At 42.2% G+C, this 23,499-nt stretch overlaps 1 protein-coding gene across 1 annotated transcript; it reads left to right on the forward strand.

Moving 5' to 3' along the window:
- The first annotated feature begins 1,198 nt into the window (after positions 1-1,198).
- On the forward strand, positions 1,199-20,343 carry PRDM14 (PR/SET domain 14). The gene is made up of 8 exons (XM_037506100.2): positions 1,199-1,222; positions 2,467-3,181; positions 3,782-3,835; positions 3,923-4,080; positions 4,984-5,254; positions 10,349-10,551; positions 17,457-17,558; positions 18,455-20,343. Exons 2-8 carry the CDS (start codon positions 2,491-2,493, stop codon positions 18,680-18,682), a joined length of 1,707 nt encoding a protein of 568 aa, XP_037361997.1. The 5' UTR covers positions 1,199-1,222; positions 2,467-2,490; the 3' UTR covers positions 18,683-20,343.
- Positions 20,344-23,499: the final 3,156 nt, after the last annotated feature.

Raw genomic sequence — 23,499 nt, forward strand, 5'->3', positions numbered from 1 at the left:
GAAACCTAGGCCAGAGTGGCGAAGAACCCGACCAAGGTCACCAGGCTTTGCTGGTGTTTCCCCCACCCTCGAAGCTTGCAAGTGTGAATGTGAATGGACCCTAAGTACTCCTTTCTTTCCCTCAATGGCCGGCGAGGAGAATAAAAATGCGGCCTTTGAACTCTCGGTGAGGGTCTGGACCTCGCTTTTCAGCCTCGCCCGGCCGAGGTCACGAGGCTTCCCCGGGGAAGGAAAAGCCTTGGTGGCACAGGGGTGGGGGGCCCTCGAACTTTGATGTGAAATTCGGAGCCTTAAGACGTGAAATTCGGGGCCTTCCTGGTGGCACCAGGAGTTAAGCACCGCACTATGAAGCTATCTACAGCCTCTGCAGCACGAGTTCGATCCCCAGCTGGCCAGGGAGCTACCCACATGGCACAGCAGACCTCTCCTGTCTCGCCCACTGCTCCCCTCAGCAGTGTGTTTCAGTTGGTCTGCCTGTTCTGTTCCCCACTCTGTCTCTGGTGGATCCTCTCATCTCCACCCCAAAACCCCAGCTTTTATATGCATATATAAATAAATCTTGGGAAAAAAAAAAAAGCAGTGAAGTTCCCCGATGGCTAAACCGCCGCCACCCGAAGTCTCCGCAGCGCGCGGGGAGCAGAACCCGGGGCGTCAAGGTGCCGGCACCCGCGCCGCTTCCCAGCCCTCGGGCAGTGCCTGGTCCCCACGAGGTATCCGGGTCAAACGTCCACTCGGTCCTTGGGGTTGACGCCTCCTTCGGGCTCCGCTCTTGGGAACTCGAAGCCGAGCGGCTTTGGGGGCGCGGAGTCGGTCAGTGTGCGCGCAGGTGGGCTCCGGCGGAGACCCCGGGAGACATTCGCTTGGGCTTCTGCCCCTCCAACCCGCAAGTCATGGGCAGCCGAGTGCCCGCCACAGAAAGCGGCGGGCCAGCGCTCTAGCCCGGGTCCGGGAGAGGCCTGGAAAGCCGAGTTGAGTGTGCGACCCCCTGGGGACTGGAGGCGCTTCGAACTCCGGCCATTGGCTGCGGTGGGAGGAGACTGGCCGGGGACCTCCTCGGGCCGCGTCCCTTCCCCACCCTCGCCCTCTCTAAACCCCACAGCCCCGCCCCCGCCGCCCTCTTAAACCCGTCTCGGCCCTCCGGGCTCGCCCGTAGCCTACCGGTTGGAGGCCGTGTAGCCCCTCAGGGTCCTGGGGCTCCTGTTCGGCGGCCGCGCTCTGGAAGGTGGGTGCCGGGCCGGGTGCCCCGGGGCCGTCGTGTGCCCCGGCGGTTGGGGAGCGCCCGCAGCAGCCGCAGTTGGTTTGGGTTAGTCATTTTGCCCTCTTGGGGCTTTTATTCCTTAAGTGACTTCCAAGCCCAAGTTGCAGATTCCTGGGGTGTGGAAAGGGCAGGAGCAGAGCGCGTCTTGCCAGCTCGGGAGAATGGCAGATGCCTTCGTAGTGGCTGACCTCGTCTTCTGACCCCTTGTTCTTTAATTTCTGAGTCACGACCCTGCTTAGTTTCCCTATTGGGCTCATTGATCTTGCCCTCAAGACCCTCCGGCCCTGAAAAGGCTTCATCGCTCAGCCCTGGTGAACTTGTGTCCATTAAAACGCCGTCCTTTGGGGCAGGGGCGACAGCAGCGGGGCGGCGGCGCAGAGGTAAGGGAAGCGGGGGGCGGCCGGGTTGACTCTGGTCCTTGTCGGCTCCTGAGAGGCGGCCCCAGGCCCCTAACTCCCAGGTGAGGTGACTGGAATTTCCAGAGGGCACTTGGGGATGTCGCGGGCGAGGCCTGCGCGGGACAACCGATCGCTGACTGCGGTGCTTCGAGGGAGACTAAGGTGGTGCCCCTCGCCCCTGCCCTGCCCCAGCCCCCGGCGGCCCGGACTGCCTGGGTCGCAGCCGCGTGGCCTCCCTACACCTGTTCCAGGCTGGGGGACTGCGTCTCCTGCTCGCAGACCAGCGTCCCTCCCTCGCGCTTGGGGCCCTAGGAGCGCCTGGAGCTGCCGCCTCCCGCAAAGCTCAGTGCGGCGGGTCTTGCGCTCGGCTTTCGGCCCCAGGTTGGGGAAAGGGAGGACCCAGCAGCCCGGATCCACCCTGCGAGAGTTTTGTTGGACGGAAAAGAGGGCGGGAGACGGAGCTTGAAATAGATTTTGCAGGAGCAGGTTTGGGGCTGGATGTGGAGCGGGTGTTGTAAACCCGCTGCGCTTAGCCCAGGTGTGTTTGGAGAGGGTAGGCGCAGCCGACCTTACCGGGAATTTGGAGTCGGGCGGGATTGCAGCAGATTTTCGTTGGGGGAGGGGGGTTGTGTTTGTTTTTATTGTTGTTTTGTTTGTGGGATAGAGTTCGAGGAATCGAATTGGAAAGTTTACTCCATTTCCTTCGACCTAAAGCTGGCTCGGAAGGGGCAGGTTAGGCAGGGAGGCGTGGGGCCCCGCGGCAGGCGGCGCGTCCCTCTCCAGCGCTCAGTGTCTCTTGCTTTAATGCAGATCCCACGCGCTCAGCAGCCCAGGATGGCCCTGCGGCCGCTAGTTGAGACCGGCCCCCAAGACAAGGTGTACTACCCGCCGGAGAGCTTCCAAAGCAGCCCTCACCACTTCGCAGCTTATTACACGCCTTTCCAGCCCTACGGCCACTACGCGAACGCCCTTATCTCTAACGAGGAGGATTTCCAACCTTTCCGGCAGCTGGAGGCCGCAGTGTCGGCGTCCCAGACTCTACCCCCCTTTGCCTTCCGGACCGCGCCTCCCAACCAGGCCCTACAGAGGGAGCCGCTCTACGATCTATCCTGGTACAGTAAGCTGCCAACGTGGTACCCAATTCCTCACCTCCCGAGAGAGGTGTCACACTTACTCAACAACAGCCGCGAGTATCCAGGCGCCGGCAATGAAGACTTGGGCCACGTTGGTGGCCGCAGCGACAGTGGCCAATATTGTGGACCCGAAACTTTGTTTCTGCCGCCTCCTGTGAATGCGTCTTTATTATCTGAAGGGCTGAAGTTCTCCCAGTTATTTTCTTGCTCCCCCAGCAGTCTGTCTGAAGAGGCCCCCAAACTTCTGAACCAAGAGGGGAAGCCGTCTCGTCGTTACCACTTCACCCAGGAAGACCTGCAATTAGTCTTGTATGGGGTCATTCCCAGCCTGGAGCACTCAACTCGTCTGCACCATGCGATTTCCGGGCTCTCTGTCCCTGCAGACAGCTCTGGTAAAGGCAGTCTACATACATCACCTAGAGGATGGGTTGCTGGAGTAGACTGGGGAAGGGGCCCTTGTAGGTGGAGTTAAGACTAACAAGTCTGGGAGAGTGAGAGTGAATGTACATTCCATTAGAGAAAGGGGCCTGGGGAGGCTTTAATTACTTAACTTGCAGACTCCTATGGTTTGTTTTAGCCAGAGCTGAGGATCTGGAGAGAAATGCTGCCTGCAATGGGTATGTCAGCTGGTTTCAGATTCTAGCAGGATGTGCATGGATCTGATTCAGTTCATATTTGGTATCTCAGCTCAGTCTTCTACCTTGACTTTACTCAGTCATTATTACCTGACTCTTAAGTTCCTTAAATTTGCGAAATGGGGTTGATTACATAACCTGGCAAGAGTTGTTCCAAGTTCCAAATGAGAAATTGTATATGAAGGAAAAATATAAAGGAAAGTAGGAAAAATTATAAAGAATTAATCAAATTTGGGATAATCATTATCCCATTTGGGATAATGATTACCTCTAGGAAGTACAGAGGAAAATAATTCATGAAAACATTTCATCATTCTTGTTAATGACAAATAAAATGTTAGCCCTGTCTTTTTCTAGGATCTGATTCTCTTCCCCAAACTCTGGATAAAGACTCTGTTCAACTACCAGAAGGTAGGCTGGCCTCCTTGCTTGTATTTCTTTCCTCAAAAACTGTTTCAGTCAGCGTTTTATGGCTTTCTTGCCTTGGGTTTCCCCTAGGTCTCTGCCTCAGGCAGACGAAGTTTGGTGCAGCCCCACATTTTGGTGTGTTCTGCAGCAGTCTCATTGCCAAAGGAATCCGGTTTGGGCCCTTTCAGGGTAAAGTGGTCAACGCCAGTGAAGTCAAAACCTATGGAGACAATTCTCTGATGTGGGAGGTAAGTGTGTTTCTGCTGGTCTGAATGTGGGGAGAGAGCAGGGTAGGGGGAAATCTTGGCTTCTACCTCCCTGGGAGAGGCTTGGCCTGGGAGAAGAGGACAGTTCAGTAATCTGCTATCTTGTGCTGTTTTGCAATATAAAGGAAAGGAAAAGCAGGTGTTCATGCCATGAAATAGCACCTCTGCATGAGTTCCAGGGACCTTAAGTCATTTTAGTCTGAAGATTAGTCATGGAATATACATTTGAGGAATTCATGCATTGTGTTATATTTATAGACAAAACTAAATTTTTAAATATAGTGATGCTGAAAATATATCCAAGGAAATAAAAACATTTAAAAATATTATCATTTGCTAATGAAATTAGCCAACAATTTTTAAAGTCTGATACTCTTGACTATATGTAAGGAACATGCTGGCAGGACTGCATTGACCCTGAATTTCTACTTCTAGGATTATAGTTTAGTAAAGTAACCTGAAAATCAGACTGTGGAAGATGTTAATCACAGGGTTGTTTATAATAACAAAACATTGAAGACAATTGCCAACAACAGAGAAAGCATTGATAATGGCTCTGTTAATATGCATGATAACTAGGTTGCACCCATGATAACTGGGTGTCTTTATTTGGTGGAATTAACCTCCTTTCTTTTATACTCTGCTTATGAAATCACTGTATGCTTGCTATAGAAATTTGGAAATTAAGAAAGTGATAAAAGGAACATCTATCAAAATATCATCACCTGATATCTTTAAGCTAATCTATTTAGGCGTAATGTTAATAATAACAATATTATATTCAGTAGACTCAAGTATGAAATTTGGATCATACATTTTTAATAGTAAATTTATAGGAGAGGCCAAAAAATATACATCCCAAACTTAATGTCTTATTTCATTTAGATCTTTGAAGATGGTCATCTGAGCCACTTTATAGATGGAAAAGGAAGTTCTGGGAACTGGATGTCCTATGTCAATTGTGCCCGTTTTCCTAAGGAACAGAACTTAGTGGCGGTGCAATGTCAAGGGCAGATATTTTATGAGAGCTGCAAGGAGATCTACCAGAACCAAGAACTCCTTGTGTGGTATGGAGACTGCTATGAGAAGTTTTTGGATATTCCTGTGAGCCTTCACCTCTCAGAGCTGGGAAAACAGGTGCCTGGGCTATCTGAAGGTGAGTGCACACCTTTGCCTCACTTGGTGAGAACTTCCTAATGGAAGGACTGGGCTTTTCCCCCAAACCAACAGCCTCCTACAGGTTTTCCTGCAGCTTCTCTGCTTACTTGAGGGACTTCTCTCTCCGGAGGACTAATGCAGGATACTAAACAAAGGGTGTCTCTATCTGGGGGGGCATTGCCCAGCTGGAGGAAAACAGCCTCATTTAAAACTGCGGAACCTTCTTTTATTCAAAAGGGTATTTTTCTTTTGTTCTTGCCCTGCCAACCTCTCCCTTCCCTCCCCATACCAAGAATAAATAAAAGAGAAATAAATGGATGCAACCTATGCCTTAGGTGAGCCAGTTTCTAACTCATCTGTGCTCAGGCTTACACACTTGATGAAGTCAAAACTGGAGATCATTGTTTTCCAAATGATGGTTTGCAGTATCTTAATGGGGTCGGAAATCAATTCAGTGGTCAAAACCAGCATTAAAAGAAAAAACAGACTGTAAGAATAAAATAAAATAGAAAATATTGAGTGAATCTCACTTAAGTAAGAGGAAGCATTATTTGAAATTTTTGTTTCAAATGGGTATGTGTCTGTATGCTGGCTCTCAAATATAAGATGTTTTTCTTAATATGGGCCTCAGTTGTGTTTAAGAAGCATCACGTCACATTCTGGTTCTCAAATTTTAATGTGGGTGTGAATATCTGGGGTTTGGGGAAGATGCAGTTTCTCATTCAGAGTTGAGACCCAAGATTGTGCATTTCTATGAAGCTTCCAGGGGGTGGTGATACTACTGGACTCTGGGCCCCAATTAATGACTAAAGAATTAAAGGACCATCATCCCACTCTCTAGGGGTGAACTTCTGGAATTTGCTTTTTTTTTAAAGATTTATTTATTTATGCATACAAAAGCTGGGGTGCAGGCCAGAGATACGGGGGTTGGGGGGGGTGAGAGGATCCACCAGAGACAGAGGGGGGAGCAGAACAGGCAGACTGGCTGAAACACACTGCTGAGGGGAGCAGCAGGCGAGACAGGAGAGGTGTGCTGCGCCATGTGGCTGGAGATCAAACTCATGCTGCAGAGGCTGCAGACAGCTTCATAGTTCTGTCCTTAACCCCTTGAGCTACCAGGGAGGCCCTGGAATTTGCTTTTTAAGTAAGCTCTATAAGAGGTTTTTGTAAACGGAAGAGCTTGGGAACTACTAGATGGGAGAAGATGTTCTAATATGTGAAATCACATAGAAGGACCACATTATTGTGTTATAAGTGTAATAAGTAACAGGTAAAAGAAAATGTGAATTGCATTCTCCACACACAATAGTGATTGCCTTGCAAGCATGTCTCCATGCTAGAACTGAGACCCTTCAAGTGCAGGAAATAACCCTAACCACTATAATATCCCCGGCTTCTGGATTGTGTTTAATGAAGGAGGAAGACATTATGACTGAACTAGGGAAAAGTTGCTTTAAGGTTAAAATGAAATAAAGGATGTGTTAAGCAGGGGAAGGAAAGCTTTGGAGATAGTGAAGTGAAAGGCAAATACTAGTTCACCAAGGGTTAGGTGGTGTGGTCTGAACTCTGGGTGGTGAGCTGTTTTCCTTCTACCCTAATGTGCATGGTGTGGGGATGGGGCTCATGTTAGGTGTGTGTGTGGGGAGGGGGGTGATATGGGGAAACTCTCTACAGAGTCTGTAGACCTAACTGTTATCTAATACTTAGCACCAAGTCAAATAAGTCTTTTTGGTCACTTTGAAAATATATACCAATCATTGTTAAGAAATGAAAAAGGATTTGAGAAAAATAAATACTTGATAACATAAAATATAATCAGTTACACTTTTGAAAAATTATTTAATGTTATGTATCAAATTATTAAAATGTTCATAACCTTTGATATCTCAGCAAGACTCTTCTGGAAAATTATCTTTGGGAAATTGTCCAAGGGGAAAAACTTTGTGTGCAAGGATTTTTACTATAGCACCATCCATATTTGTGAAAAATCAAACAACTTATATCCCAACAAACTAAATATCCCAACTTATTCAGTAAAACAAATACAAACAAGTAAATGATGATGAGTAACATGAATTAACATGCAGGCATCAGAGATCGCAATTGTATAACAAGCAACAAAGATGCAAACTTATGAATTTCCTGTGCTCCTATCCTGAACCAAATTACATAGGATGCACAGGATGCTGTTAAGATGATCTAACTTTTTGACTATGTATGGAAAGAAACTTATGAACAATTTACTTTGTTGGGCAGAATTGTGGATGAATTCATTTGTTTTCTGTTAACAGGAATGTTTTGGATAGGATTAAAAAAAGAAAGAAAAAAATCAAAATTCCTCTGTTCTCTCAAAAGAATTGCTCTTTGCAGACTTTTTTCCAGGGCTGGTGGGTTCTTCCCCTTTAAGGTCTTGAATGGGAGGGAAGGGTCTGGGCCCTATGTGGGCGGGTTATTTGAGTATGCAAGGCTGCGGAGTGTGTGTTTTGGGGGTTGGAGGTGTGGAATGTGACGACAACTCTAAATCATTTGCAAATTCTGTCTGAACTGTGTGGTGAGGCAGAAAGCATCCTGATATTGGGAAACCCCTTGGATAAAGAGTATTTGATGAAGGGGACTGGGAGGGGGGGGTATGTTGGCGCTGGGAGGAAGAAGGAGAGGGGACAGGATAAAATTAGTTAAGATAAATATCCAAGCACCTGTAGGCAGCTGAGGAAGCTGAAACCTGATTAGTAAAGGCGGTATGCCACTCGTAAGTGGTTGTTAGACAAACTATTGAAACTTATTCTTAATTCTGGTTTGCTATAGTGCTTTCAATTGTAAAGATCTTGGACCCTGTCTTGTAGACTCTTCCCCACCGCGGGAAGCAGGAAGGTTAGGTATGTCTGACCAATGAAAATTCTAGCTCTGAGTAAAAACCATCCCAGCGGGAGTATTCTGAGAGTATTAGCACCTCAATGAAAGTGATAGACTTTGCTGGGCAATGGATAATCCTGGGGTTGGTGGTTACCTTCCTGGTTATTTACTTAATGAATGGTTTATTTCCTTAGTCACCTGTTAAACGTGCCTTGTCTTAGTTGTTAACTAACAAAATTCCTGATGCTTAGCCTCCCTGCTGTCCTGATGCAGAAAAGATTTCCATCTACAGACTTTCAGATATTCGCCTTGGCTTTTCTCTCCCTCCCTGGGGCAGACAATGATTCTCAGTGATGCATTCACAGTCAAAGCCACTTTATCCGCAGGAATCCAGAGTGTCCACAGCAGGGATGCTTTTGTAGGTGGCCCATCTTCTCCCCTGCCCCCAACACATAGACACCCCTGAATTTGAGACCTTCTTTGCTAGATCGGTAGCACCCTCTCTAACCTCAGTTCTTCCCCTCCCACTTCCATTGATTAAAAGTAGGTTTACCTTTCTCACTCATGTTGGTAAGACCTCAGTAAGTGTTGGAATTAAATTGTGAAAACACTATATATTAAAGAAGGCAAAAAATTGTCATTCATATTCTATCCATGAAAATTCTACCTCTGGAATTGTCCCCAAAACTTCAGAGATGTGGGATCTAAGCTGAAAGAGTGCGTAAGACCTCATAGGTCTTAGGGGTCAAACAGAACCACACTTGTGAGGCCTGAGAAGGAAGTTGTGGGTGTCCCTCATTGTCCTGGGGAACTGCTTGAACTTGTAGCTCAAACTAATCAGAAAGGGACAAAGAGATGCATTTGTATAATAACCTTGTTAATAAGTACCATTCTGGGGTGTATTCAAGAACTATAGGATTAAACTGTTTTTTAGTTATTTTTTTAAGATTTATTTATTTATACATACAAGAGCTGAGGTACAGTCCAGAGATGCAGGGGGTGAGAGGATTCACAGAGACAGACTGGGGAACAGAAAAGGCAGACCAACTGAAATACACAGCTGAGGGGAGCAGTGGGCGAGACAGGAGAGTTCTGCTGTGCCATGTGGGTTGTTCCCTGGCTGGCTGGGGATCGAACTCGTGCTGCAGGGGCTGCGGATTGCCTCACAGTGCAGTACTCAACCCCTTGCACTACTAGGGAGGTCCTAAACTGTTTTATAAGATTTCTTTATGCATACAAGAACTGGGGTATAGGCCAGAGGTGTGGGGGTTGAGAGGATTCACCAGAGACAGAGTGGGGAGCAGAACAGGTGGATGTACTGAGAAACATTGCTGAGAAGAACAGAGGGTGAGAGAGGACAGGTCTGTTGTCCCATGTGGGTTAGCTACCTGGCCTGCTGGGGATCTAACTCATGCCGAATTTAGCACTGACTTTAACCCCTGTGCCACCAGGGAGGCCTGAATTAAGATGCTCATAAATTAGGTTTTCTTCGGGAGGTGAAGAAAACCTGTACATTAAGATGTTGAAGGGACATAGGAATATGTAGATTTTGAATCCTAAATTGAACTAAAATAATTCAGTGCATATTATGTGTATATATGTACATGTACTTTGCATTTTTATCAAGGAGTGAGGTGATGGTTTAGCTATGAATGGCAGTATGGTTAAACTTAAGTCAGTATCTTTTTTTTTTTTTTAAGATTTATTTATTTATGCATACAAGAGCTGGGGTATAGGCCAGAGGTGGGAGGATTCACCAGAGACAGTGGGGAACAGAACAGGTAGATTGACGGAAGTACACTGCTGAGGGGAGCAGCGGGCGAGACAGGAGAGGTCTGCTGCACCATGTGGGTAGCTCTCTGGCGGGCCAGGGGATTCAGCTCGTGCTGCAGAGGCTGCGGACATTTTCATAGGTTGTGTCTTAACCCCTTGCGCCACCAGGGAGGCCCAAGTCAGTATCTTTTAATGATTATGGATTGAGGTGTTTATAAACCAAATGATAAATTAGTATTGAAATCTATTATAGAGGGAAATGATAGAAATAAAAACAATTGGCTACAACTTGGTCTCTGTCAAAGGTTGGTGTTGGGCACATGCACATGAAGGTTTTTTTCTATTTTGACTTTGATATGTTTAAGTTTTCTATAATAAGGAGTTTTTGTTTGTTTAAATCTTGTTGGAAGTAAGGATGAGAGAAGGTAGCTGACCAAGTCCCTCGTGTTTTCCCTCTCTTTGGCAGAATCTGCAGAAGGTTACAGATGTGAAAGATGTGGAAAAGTATTTACCTACAAATATTACAGAGATAAGCATCTCAAGTACACCCCCTGTGTGGACATGGGTGATAGGAAATTTCCCTGCTCGCTCTGTAAACGATCATTTGAGAAGCGTGACCGGCTCAGAATCCATATTCTTCATGTACATGAGAAGCACAGGCCTCACAAGGTAAGAGCCAGGGTAGGAATGACCCCTGTCTACCCTCACACTCTGCTTTCACACTCCTTCTCCAAGCCCCTGAACATACATTGATGGCCTTTTAGGTGCTAAGTGCTGGGATCTAATGCCTGGTAAGATAGCTCTAAAGGAGGTGGCAGTGCTGTGGAAGGGCAGGCGTGAACTAAAACAGCACCAGTGCTGAGTGTAAGGTGGCTGTGCAGAATAGAGACAAACATGGAGAATGAGAGTCCCCTTCTCTCTGGACACTTCGATAATGAAAGGCCTCATAGAAGAGGTGACCTTGAGCCAAATCTAGGAGGACAATGGGGTATCTGATTTATTATATCAGCAGGATGATTGAGGAGTCAAGGGAGAGTGTTGAGATATTCCCCGCAGGAAAGAGGTTGGCGTTTGGTTTTAGGTAACTGCATCTTGTCCATAACCTGTGCAGGCTTATTGATAGTTATGACCATGATCCAAAGAATGGAAGATCTCTATGGTACACTGAGGATTTGGTAAGGGAGAAAGGCAATAATGGCATGGAGGGAATATTTTTCACCATTCTGGATACCTAGTGGCTTTGCCAGACTTTGTGCAAAAAAGTACAAACTACCATTGGACTTACAGAACTTGGGTCAGACAGACATGGGTTTGCTTCCGGGCCCTGTAGGTCCAACCAATGATGCTGCAACTTTGAGCTACTCTAGCTCCAGATTTCCTCATTTGATTTTTTTTATATAAAGATTTATTTATTTATGCATACAAGAGCTGAGGTACAGGCCAGAGGAGGGTGAGCGGACCTACAAGAGACAGAGTGGGGAACAGAACAGGCAGATTGACTGAAATACACTGCTGATGGGAGCAGCGGGCGAGTCAGGAGAGGTCTGCTGTGCCATGTGGGTAGCTCCCTGGCCGGGGATCAAACTCGTGCTGCAGCAGCTGCTGATAGCTTTATAGGTTGCATCTTAACCCCTTGTGCCACCAGAGAGGTTCCTGGTTTCCTCATTTGAAAATTAAGTCATCATCAAAGAATTGCTCCTATCTCTCCTCTCCCGGTCACAGCTAAACTTCTAAAAAAGTCATATTTAGTAACGATATCATTTACTCCTGTAAACATTGAGTCTTTTTAAAAACTAGCACATTGATTTTATAATTCTAAGAACATTTAAATATTAAGACTGAAATTATTTCTTACCTCTCAGACTGGCAAAAAGTCAAAAGTTCTACTATCTAATATCCTGATAGTAGTGATTTAGAGACTGCATGTTAAATATCAATTGGTTATAAGAATTATTGAATCAGTTGTATAAATCATGGTGTATTAAGCAAATATAAGTGTCAGAATGTGTATAGCATGATGCCATTAAACTACCTTATTATACAAGCTATGTAAATGAAAGAACCATCCATAAAGAACACACTGTATTGCTAATTCTGATTCTGGGAGTGTGTGAATGAAGCCAACAGTGATTTTTACTTTTACTTGGCAAACTTTAATTTTAATTTTTTAATATAACAAAATAGAAATAATGCATACTTGGTAAGTACAATTTGGAGGAAAAAATAAAATAAAAGCTACCTGATATGCAATAACCCAAAGTTAAGACATTTTAAGTATAATTTTCTTTCTACACATGCACTTTTTTTTAAAGATTTTTTATTTATTTATACAAGAACTGGGGTACAGCCAGATGCGCGGGAGGGCAAGAGGATTCACCAGAAACAGAGCTGGAACAGAACAGGCAGACTGACTGAAATACACTGCTGAGAGGAACAGCAGGCGAGACAGAAGAGGTCTGCTGCGCCATGTGGGTATCTCCCCGGCTGGCTGGGATTGAACCTGTGCTGTGGAGGCTGCGGACAGCTTTACAGCACTGTGTTCAACCGCCTGTGCCACCAGGGAGGCCCCATGCAGGTGTTTTTAATATGCTTTGGGTCGTACTGAATTTTATGAGGCTACTTTTCTGACTTCACATTACACCAAGAGCTAATTTGTAAACATAAAGTGACTAATGTCAGTACTTCAGATGAATGTGCCATAATTTATTTAACCAATCCCATGTTGTGTATTTTTACAACATTTCTACAGTGAACAAAATTATGTAGAAATCATGTTATCTTTTCTAGAAGTAAAAAAGATGGGTCAAAATATGTGTACAGTTTTTAAGGTTCTCAAATTAAGGTGTCAAATGCCTTCCAGGGAAGGTGTCAGTCTTTAGTCCAACCAACTGGGCTTGGGTGAAATAAGTTGCACCAGGTCTCCCATAATAATCTTCTTTTAGACTGCCATTTTGATAAATGAGAAATTATATCCTCTTTGAATGTGCATCTATATTATTAATGAGGTTTAAATTTTAAAATATATTTTATTAATAGCTTATTTACCCCGTGGTTTGTCCTTGCAGAATATGTATATTGCTACATGCTTTTGTAATATTTTTTATCTACTCTAGGATTTGGAGATTTTTCACACTTTTATTTCTGAACTTGGAGTGTTCAACTAGCGATGACATGTCATATTTTAAATTGGTAGCATTTTTTTTTCTAGCACATAAAGTAATGGAGGATCTTACAATTGATGACATACGGCATTTAGGATTACTTGTCAAACTTTCTGGCAGAAATGACAGGGTGTTAAAAATAGATGCTTTGGGATCACTGTTTGCTTTGTTTTTGATTAAAGATGAATGTTATGTCAAGAGATTTCTACTAGCATGTTGGATCACTCATGGGCTTCAACACTGAGGACAATAGTCTTAGGTTAGGGTTTGAGGAGAGAAGCTATAGATTGGTACTATGGTCTTTGGAATTTGCACTGTGGCCCAGGAGGTCAGTAGATGACAATACCTATAAGGAAGGACTGGAAACTGATAATTGTGAAGTGATGATGGGGACCTGATTTTCTGGTAGAGTGCAGGAATAATCATTTTAAACTGGCAATAGAAAAGGATAAGTCTTGGGCCTCCCCGGTGGCGCAGCGATTGAGCGCTGGGTTGCGAAGCTGCCCGCAGCCTCTGCGGCACTGGTTCGATCCCCGGCTGCTCCCCGGCCACCGGAGGAGGGTCCCATATGGCGCGCAGAACTCTCCTGCCGCCCGCTGCTCCCCTCAGCAGTGTACTTGGGTCCTTCTGCCTGCTCTGCTCCCCGCTCTGGCTCTGGTGAATTCTCTCACCCTCCCGTGCTTCTGACTGTACCCAGTGCATGTATAAACAAAAAACAAACAAAACAAACAAATAAATAAATAACATGCCTCTATAAAAAAAAAAAAAAAAAAAAAAAAGAAAAGGATAAGTCCTGTCATACTCCAACGTTCCTCTTCAGTTATCTTGTATTTGCAAACTCTCCGGAGTGTCTCATCCTTTATTTATCATGACTATAAATACCATTTCACAATGGTTCCAAGTCTCTAGCCAAGAATTCTGTGCTGCGCTCCAGGGATGTAGGTGGTTGTTCTCTGAACATCTCACCATGAATTTCCCATGACTCGTTATCTTCATTATGTTTAGGGAATTAAGATTTTTTTTTTCTTTCCTTGTTTTTACTGCTTAACATTTGTAATTCTCATTTCATTTCTTTATATCGTATACTTTCGTTTGAATACTTTTAAGATGATAAAGTATATTTAATTTCTGTATAAGTCTAAAAGAAAACAGTTCACTCAACAGAAGAAAAGGAACTAATGTGAGGGCCTTCCCTGGTGGTGCAAGGATTGTCTCAGTGCTATCAAGCTATCACCAGCCACTGCGGCATGAGTTTGATACTGTCCAGGGAGCTAACCCACATGGTGCAGCAGACCTCTCCTGTCTTGCCCGCTACTCCCCTCAGCAGTGTATTTCATTAGATTCGCCTGTTATGCTCCCCACTCTGTCTCTGGGGAATCCTCTCACCTCCCCACACCTCTGGCCTACACCTCAGTTCTTCTATGCATAAATAAATAAAAAAAAATTTTTTTTTAAAAAGAAAAGAAACTCAAGTGAAACAAACATGCAGAACTTCAGAACAATTACTTTTAGAAAGAATAATCTATCATCTATTGAAAGAGAAAAAATGTTACTGATTTACAGAAATGTCATTAGATGCTGGGTATACAACAAACAATGGAAAAAACCCTGTATCACTTATCACTACCCTCCAAAAGCATTTAAAACCTAAATACTTTTCTTTTTAAATTTTTGCATAAAAGAACTGGGGTTTAGGAGGTGGTGGTGTGAGAGGATTCATCAGAGACAGAGTGGGGAGCAGAACAGGCAGATTCACTGAAATACACTGTGAAAAGGGCAGCAGTTGAGACAAGAGTTCTGCTGCACCATATGTGTGTTAGTTCCCTGTCTGGGGGTCGAACTCAGGCCTTCAAGGTGATATTGCTGAGACTTAGCCCCTAGGTCAGCAGGGAAGCCCTTTTTTTAACACAAAATAAAAGTGTTAGAAGAAATCCCCATGATTCATAACAATGAGTAATAAGAATAGTTCATAAATGGGTTCAGAATGTCAGTCCTCCCCAACATTCTGGAATACCTGACCAATGGAGACAGCTATTTTTCATAAAGAATTGTCTCTTAAGCACCATCAATTAATCAACTTTATGGAAGACTTTTTTCTCATAAGTTTTGTTTTTCTAGGATTTTTAATTGTGAGAGATAAATGTTTTTTTCTTAATTCTCCAACTTGTATAATGCATTTACGTTCTTTGGAAACATTCTTGGAATTTATTCTGAACAGGCGGGTTGTTTTCTGGGCCTATGACCTGTCATGTTTGGATCATTTTCCTTGCTTTTCTGAATTAGTTCCACTGATTCTTCCATCCCACACTTTCTCTTTCATGATTTCTTTTTGTTATTAGTTTGTCATATCTTCAGGTAATCATTTTTAAGCATCCATAGTGAAAATTTTTCTAAGTCCTTCTTGGAGAATATTTTCACTTTGAAAATATTTCACTTTGATAGTTCGGCTGGATACAGAATTTTAGAAATATTTTTCCTCAGAAATTTCAAGGCATCTCTCAGTTTTCTTCTATCATTTGTTGTCAGTCTGACTCAGCTCTTTGTAAATAGCCAGTTTTTTTTGTGGAAATAGTTTATCTTTGGAATTCTGAAATTATAGCAGAATGTGTTAAAATGGATGTCTTTTCCTCTTGGACTATAATCAACAGATTACAGGCAGTCTTTCCATATGAAGTTACAAGTCCTGAGCTCAAAGGTATTTTCTTGTTCTTTCTTTGGTTGTTATCTTCTAGATCTTTGTTCTTTCCTGAAACTCCTTTCAGCCAGAGATCAGGTTGGCTTTATCCTTATGTTTAACTATTATTTTTTGTTTTTTAACATGCTCAGATTGTGCCAGTTCTATTCCTCAGATCATCTATCTAGTCTTCAGCAATTCACTTATACACTCCTATTCTGTACTTTTTTGGTTCATGCTTGTTTTTAATTTCCAGAAATTTTAATTAATCTATTCTCTTTGCATATTTAGCTTAAACATCTGATTCTTTTTCATTTTTTAAAGACTTATGCATACAAGAACTGGGTTACAGGCCTGAGGTGCGGGGAATGAAAGGATCCACCAGAGACAGAGTGAGAACAGAACAGGCAGATTGACTGAAATACACTGCTGAGGGGAGCAGCAGGTAAGACAGGAGAGGTCATCTGCACCATGTGGGTTAGCTCCCTGGCCAGCCAGGAATCGAACTCGGTGCTGTGCTATAGTGCTTGCAGATAGCTTCGTAGTGCTGCAACTCAACCCCTCGCACCACCAGGGAGGCCCAAACATCTGATTATTTTTGCTTCAGTAGCAATAATACATACTTACTATTTTAAAATTTCAAACTGTACATTAAATCTAGAGAAGGGACCTCCCTGTTCGTGCAAAGGGTTAAATCTCAGAACTAAGAAGCAATGGGCAGCAACTATAGCATGAATTCAATCCCCAGCCAGGGAGCTGACCCACATGGCACAGCAGACTTCTCTTGTCTTGCCTGCTGCTCCCCTCAGCAGTGTATTTCAGTCAATCTGCCTTTTCTCCCCACTCTGTCTCTGGTGAATACTCTTACACCCACCCCCACACACAGCTCTGCCTATACCCCAGCTCTTGTATGCATAAATAAATAAATCTTTAAAAAAAATGAATCTAGAGAAGACTTAAAATCCACCCAGAATCTCACAATCTGAAAATATACTCCTCTCTGTGCATGTATACACACCGGGGGTGCCAGGGCATGGCAGCACAGTAGTTTCCTTTACCTGGCTTAGAATTCCTAAGATGATTTGACCAGAATCAAGAATCCAGAGAGATGAGATGAACAGCAAGTGGCTGTACCATGTGTTCTCACATCATTTGTCACCTGTGTCACTATTTTAGTCCATATATTCCTTACCACAGCCACTCGATTTTTTATCTGCTTATCTCTAGCAGAGTGTTGACTACATAGTAAGTACTCAGTAAATTCCTGTTGAAGTAATTATGCAATGTTTGCAATTTACTCACAACCCTGTAAGGAAGACAGATCCTGCATTTTGCTCATGAGAAGAATTTGGAAACAGATTCCAAGTTTAATTGAATTGCACTGGTCACATAGTTACTTGTTGGGATCAGGACTTATTCAGAACCCTATTAAACACCATCATCTTGTTCAATTCCTACATTTCACATGAGAAGCAACTTGATACCTAAAGATGTTGGAAAAATTACCTAACATGACAGTATTGGGCAGGCTCTGCACTAGAAGCCGTGGCTACACTGCTGGGTTCTTGAATGTTCCAGGATATCTTTCTACTTTCCCAGGTAGACCCTAAGTCTGGGTTTTTCCTACAAAAATACACAGAATAAACACAATAGTTCTCTCATCCTGGGTAAACACAATGGTGAAATAAACTTGTTAAGGGAAAATGTGATTTCAGCCATATTTTTCTTTCTCGACTTAGTGTTCGACATGTGGGAAATGTTTCTCTCAATCTTCCAGTCTAAACAAGCACATGAGAGTCCACTCTGGAGACAGACCCTACCAGTGTGTGTATTGTACAAAGGTAAATGGAGCCTTCTGCTAAAGGATCTGCCTTAATTGAGCCTTGCTTGGGTGTACATGGATAAGAATTTGAAGCATAAAATCTGGCTTATAACAAGTTCTTGGTAAATTAGTTCAGTCCCCATTTCCACCTCCAAATATCTCCAAGTTTGTTTAAGATATAACCTTCTATCAATGATATTTAAGGCATGTGTAATGAAATACACCCCCCCCCATTTATAGGAACCCCATGATTACAGGTGTAACTGTAGTATTTAATAGCATGGGCTCTTAAATGCTACAGTAAGAGGGGTCCTTAGAGTGAAATGTTCTCTATCTTATCTATTTCATAATCTTGGTTGTGATACTGTATTACAGTTTTGTAAGGTGTGTCCATTGGGGGAAACTGCGTAAAGGGGATACAGAATCTATTGCTATAACTGCATGTCAATCTACAATTATTTAAAAATTTAAATTTAGAGAAGAAGGAATCAATAAGGTGTTGTTTTATCTAATTGGCTGATAATGGCTAGTCCTTTTGTAGTTTATCTTAGAGTGTGGCCATAGGTCTGCTTACATTGGAATTGCTTGTTTAAATGAAGGTTGGTGAGTCTCATGTCAAACTTAGTGGGTATACTCATGGGGATAGGGTTGGTGGTCTGCATCTTTAACTAGACCCCCAGCTGATCTTAGCCTCTGAAGAACCACTGTTCTAATAACAAGTGCTACTCAAAACCAGCAGAGTGACAATCAATTGTGTCCTTCTACATTAAGGCTACTACTGTTGACCAAGAGCTCTAGATAGCTTTTGGTTTATCAATCAGAAAATTGAGAATCAGTGACAATAAAATTAACTCCTTTGTTTAATTTTTGTCCAACTAATGGATATTCACTCTTTCTGCTTTCCATTCTCCGCAGAAGTTTACTGCCTCCAGCATACTCCGCACACATATCAGGCAGCACTCCGGAGAGAAGCCCTTCAAATGCAAGTACTGTGGTAAATCTTTTGCATCTCACGCTGCCCATGACAGCCATGTACGACGCTCACACAAGGAGGATGAGGGCTGCTCCTGCAGCATCTGTGGAAAAACGCTCCCAGATCAAGAAGCATTCTTCTCCCACATGAAGTTTCATGAAGACTACTAACCCTCAGGAGGGAGTTCAGGGACATTGTGAAAACTAAGGACTTTATTTTTCTTGATTATGGGTGTACTGTATAAACAAATGATAATATATTGAGACAAAAAACAACCAAAACAGAAAAATAGAAGTAACCTGTTAGCTGAGTTTGTCAGATTTATTAACTGATCTGAGCAGCTTTTACAGAAACATTTTTCATAATTTTCAATAAGGATGGTACTTGGGTGAATTTAATAGAAATTGTGAAAGCTGGATATTAGTAGTACTTAGGGATATGTAAAACTTAACATAAACCCTGAGAGACACTGCATTTTATTTCAGGGGCTGGGAGTAGAGTCTCTAATTTTGCGATGAAAAGGGAGGCCTTTTCTCTACTATTTTCTTTGGGCCCCCAATTACAATATGTGGCCATCACCTATTATATTTGTTCATAGAATAAATTTTTTAAGAACTCATTCAAGTCAGAACTTCATTGGTATTATAACTAAGTATGCAGGCACAAATTAATTTCTCAGGGTTATTTGGATTCATTTCTAACCCTTAACTCCCACCTTTCCCCATCACATGATGAATGTATGTTCATAATTCGCTTAACACCAAACAGAATTGCTTAGAGGACACAGACATTACTTATCCACCCTGCCATCTGTGACCTATACCAAATGGAGGAGAAAAATTATCAAAGAATGGCTAAAAAATGATAGGCTAATTAATTAATTATATTGCTCTGCTTTTAAATCTGATTTCATTTCTGAGGAGTGAAATTTTTTCAGGTCTTTCTAATTAGCTGGTACATGCGATTTTATAGAGTAAAAGGGAAAATGTGCCATATAAGTTATCAGTGGGTTGCAAGTATGTGGGGAATTATCTTATTTAATGTGTGAGGAGACAGAGAGCAGGCGCCTCTCTTGTGGATGGTAATAGCCAACATTTATTGACCTTTAACCTTATGAGATGGTGCCAATGAGTTCACCACTTTGCAGATGAGGAAATGGAGGCTAAAAGCAAGGAAGTGGTGCAGAAAAGCCCAGTCCACCTACTTCGAAACCTAGCCTCTTAAGGACTGCTATGCTCAACTTAGGAATCCTGCCGAGGAAATAGCATTTTTCTATGAAGTAGCCCATTCTTCCCTATAATAAGGCAAGCAACAACATACTTTAAAATTATTAAATATTCACATGGAAAACTTGAGACCAGAGTAAGCAACCATGGCAACTAAGCTATGTCATATCCCTGGCCATGGTTCTATAGACTAACAGGATTTTTCCTTTCTTTAGCCATGGTTCACAGCTCTCAGAATCGAGCAATTTCAATATGGAACAGATGCCCCTTCCGGAAGGAGGCTCCCAGCTGTAGCAGAGTCCTTTGAGACAGATATGTAGTGCAGGTGGAAAAGCAGTGACAGATTTTCCTCCAGGGAATTCTTTGCTGTGTTGACTAGGCCTGAGTAATTTATCCTAATGGGAATGTGCCCTGTTGTTTTAGGCCTGTTTTAGTTCATGTTAATTAAGTCAGAACAATGGTCTTTTGAAAAGATTGGGTCTCATCCTGTAATTAGGCAGCCTTTCTTTTGACTGCTAGTTAAAGATATATTTCTTACTGTTTATGGGTTTGAACATTATTTTAAAAATAAATAGTAAAGCAAGACATCAGGAACTGGTGTGATACATTTTTTCACTAGTTGAGTAATGCAAATTAACTACTTTTTCCTTAACCAGAATAGTAGCAAAAAAAAAAAGATAATTTTTTTCTTTTGCTTTTTTTTGGTAATCACTCCAAAATGCATACATGCCAAATAATATTTAGTGGGTCATGCATGCTCACCTTAACTGGAAAATTGGGGGGGACTATTTAATTTAATCTGACCTATTTCCACAAAGACTTTGTCATAATGATCACGTTACATATTTCAATTTTTGTCTGGAAAATAGTAATTCATAACATCTTTTAGGAATTACCTTAAAGTTGATGTTTAAAATGTGTATTGCACCTATTTATAAAGATAATTTGAGTCAACATAACTAATTTAAGAAGTAGACTAAGACTGTCAAACTAGAATTAAAACCACCCATAGAAAGTAGAATGAAATTAAGATTTAGGGCCAATATAATTTCATTGGCTATATGTTGTTAGGACATACACTTGGAATATAGATTTTGAAGTTGGATGAACTTGTGTTTGCCCACCACTTTCTCATTGTGTAATATTGGGCAAGTCACTTAATTTCTGAGGATTAACATCCTCAGACATAATATAATGTGATAGTTATATTGTAGGGTATCAAATAAAATGAGATGACTTGCATTCTGGATGATACTTAATAAATCTTCATCCTTTCCCTTGTCAGTCAAAGCAAATGAAATACAATTCAGCTTCTGTTATTGATACATATGCTTTTGTTCATTGGTTCTACAAAGTGTGTCTCCTGGACCTAGTTTTACCCTAAATCTACTGCATCAAAAATTCTGGCGTAGGGTACAGCAATCAAGATTAAAGTTTTGAGAACCATTGCTTTATCTTTCAAGCCCCTGAAACATAGTGGGTACAGTTGAGTAGCTAGATAATTTGTCAAAATCAAAAGCAACAGCTTTAAGAGAAACCATTAACGTGCAAACTGCAGGCAAAATAGTACTCATCCTGGGAATAATGGATATCAATAGAACAGTTTTCTCACTTTACTGTTAGAAATAATGGAACTCTTTCTGTAGCTCTGAGCCTGATGGATGATATTTAGAGATCTCTTGTGAGGTAGTTTCTCTGATCATATTTCTTATTGTTACCTGGGTCTATATCTGATGCTAAATATCATCTGTTCACTCATTACTCTACAAAAATGTGTGTAAAAAAGGATATCTCAACTCTGGAAATTAACGGCTCAAAGTGAAGTGGCATGATGATATTGATGGAGCTCTTAATGGGTCCTTGGGGTGTCCTAGGACTCAGGGAACGAAGTTATTAGTAGACAGATGCTTGGGTCCTCTATGGGAGATGCAGTAGTGTTGTGGCCTTAAAATCAAAGCTCAGACAACGCAGAGCAGGTTGGGGTTGCAAGGAAATGTCACTCACAATTTAGTAGAGATAAAATCACTAATACAGTCCTAAACCATCTATTAATGCTGGTTCTAATTTTGATACCACAGGTTGTACAATATTTCATTTCTGCTAGTCCTAAGTACCTTTAGAATGCTTTGACTGAGCTTATCTTTATGAACCCTATCCAGAGTTCTGGAGAATGAAGTTATACGTTGAATTCTTTCAGTAGAAATACTTAATCAAAATATCACAGCACTTTTTTGTTTATTGACATAAGTCAAATGGAATAACCAAAATTATTTTGAAAGAAAAACAGTGTTAACATGAAATAGAGATAAATTTCTCCTTCATTGATAATCTTTTCATAAAATATGGAATCAGAAAATAATGGTATTCTATATTATTTTCGAAGAGTATATATCCAGGAAATACAATAAGCATGATGCTTCCATTGTTGCAGACTTCATTCCTTTGCTGTCCTACCCCAAAATGAAAAATACAAAATAAAATATAGTATTTTGAAGTGAGATATTTACCCCTAATTTCAAGTAGGGTCAAGAATGAGGGAGAAACTTGTGATTTATTTTTGCATATCATCAGGATAAAGTTGTTTGTTTTTTTTTTTTACTTTTTATCATTCTTTTTCACCTTAAATTAGCTCAGGATTCTTGTAACTTCGTATACTAACAAGTGGAAGTGCTTCCATAGTATGTTCTATTTGGCTTCAATTATTTTTAAAATGCTAATTAAAATATTAGGTATGATTTTAAGGTCAAATTATGTGATTTCCTCCCCTCCCCCACCAGCATCCTTACCCCATTTGATTTAGAAGCAGCAAGACAACTAAGGGGGAAAATAGTTCACAACTTACAACTCACATTGAGCTTGTCTTTGACAACTAGGATTTTCCTTTAGAAAAATTTTCTCTGCCTCAGCTGTAGGATTATGCGGACCTGAACCAGGGAAGGTAGGCCAAGTCTTATAGATGAATTTCCCTTCTCCTGGTTTATCAGATTTAAAGGCAACTGAACCAAATTCTATTTTAAAGCATTTTCCACTAAAAATGGGCGGGGTGTCTTCCAAGGTTGTTTCAGTTTCTCCCCTAGAGGGAGGCGGCTATCCCTCAATTGGGAAATTTTAAGTACTAAATCCCTTCAGCTACCAACGCCCCTCTGGGCAAGCCCCAGGCAGGTCTCCTCCTAGAATTGGTGGGCTTGAGATCTTAGGAGCCTAGGGCTGGGCAGTGAGCAAGTGAGTCTTAGAATTCAAGTGTTAAGCATTTGCCAAAGGGGAGGAAATGAAGGACCTGAAAAGGCAAAGGCAGAAGATGGTGTTCAAATACAAAACTCAGAGCCCCTTTGAGCTATCTACAGTTCTGGGGGTTCTGAGACTTGAACAGTCAAAAACTTCAAGGGTGTTTGGAGGGCGAAGATCCTTGAGAATAGTCAGCCAGGAATTTTGATAACTGTCAACTTTCAGATTATCAAGATTTCTCCTGGTTCACTGATTGCCTGGGTACTTAAGTTGCAATTATTTTTCTGAATAACAGGATTTGAGAAGGAGGGAAAATAAAAATGAAGAAAGAAGTGTGTTTAATCTGTATTACTAGACATCAAACACAAAATGTTGAGACACTGAAAATAAGGGATCTGTGTGTGAGTGATATTAATTACGGAAATACTTGAATGCAGAATGGGAAATTCTGTCTGAGAAACTTAAATCCCACCACCCAAATATCAGTATTCAATGGGTGTGTCAGTTTGGATTTAACTGGTTTCTGATGTAAAATG

The sequence above is a fragment of the Talpa occidentalis genome, unplaced genomic scaffold (assembly GCF_014898055.3).
Source record: "Talpa occidentalis isolate TD23 unplaced genomic scaffold, MPIMG_talOcc4v2.1, whole genome shotgun sequence".
Taxonomy (NCBI): Eukaryota; Metazoa; Chordata; class Mammalia; order Eulipotyphla; family Talpidae; genus Talpa; species Talpa occidentalis.

What these genes read in the sequence shown, in the direction of transcription:
- PRDM14 (XM_037506100.2), top strand. Translation starts at nt 2,491, where the DNA reads ATGGCCCTGCGGCCGCTAGTTGAGACCGGCCCCCAAGACAAGGTGTAC. An exon ending in TGTCCCTGCAGACAGCTCTG is followed by an intron (nt 3,182 to 3,781) that starts GTAAAGGCAGTC and finishes GTCTTTTTCTAG; the next exon opens with GATCTGATTCTCTTCCCCAA. An exon ending in AGTGTGTGTATTGTACAAAG is followed by an intron (nt 17,559 to 18,454) that starts GTAAATGGAGCC and finishes CATTCTCCGCAG; the next exon opens with AAGTTTACTGCCTCCAGCAT.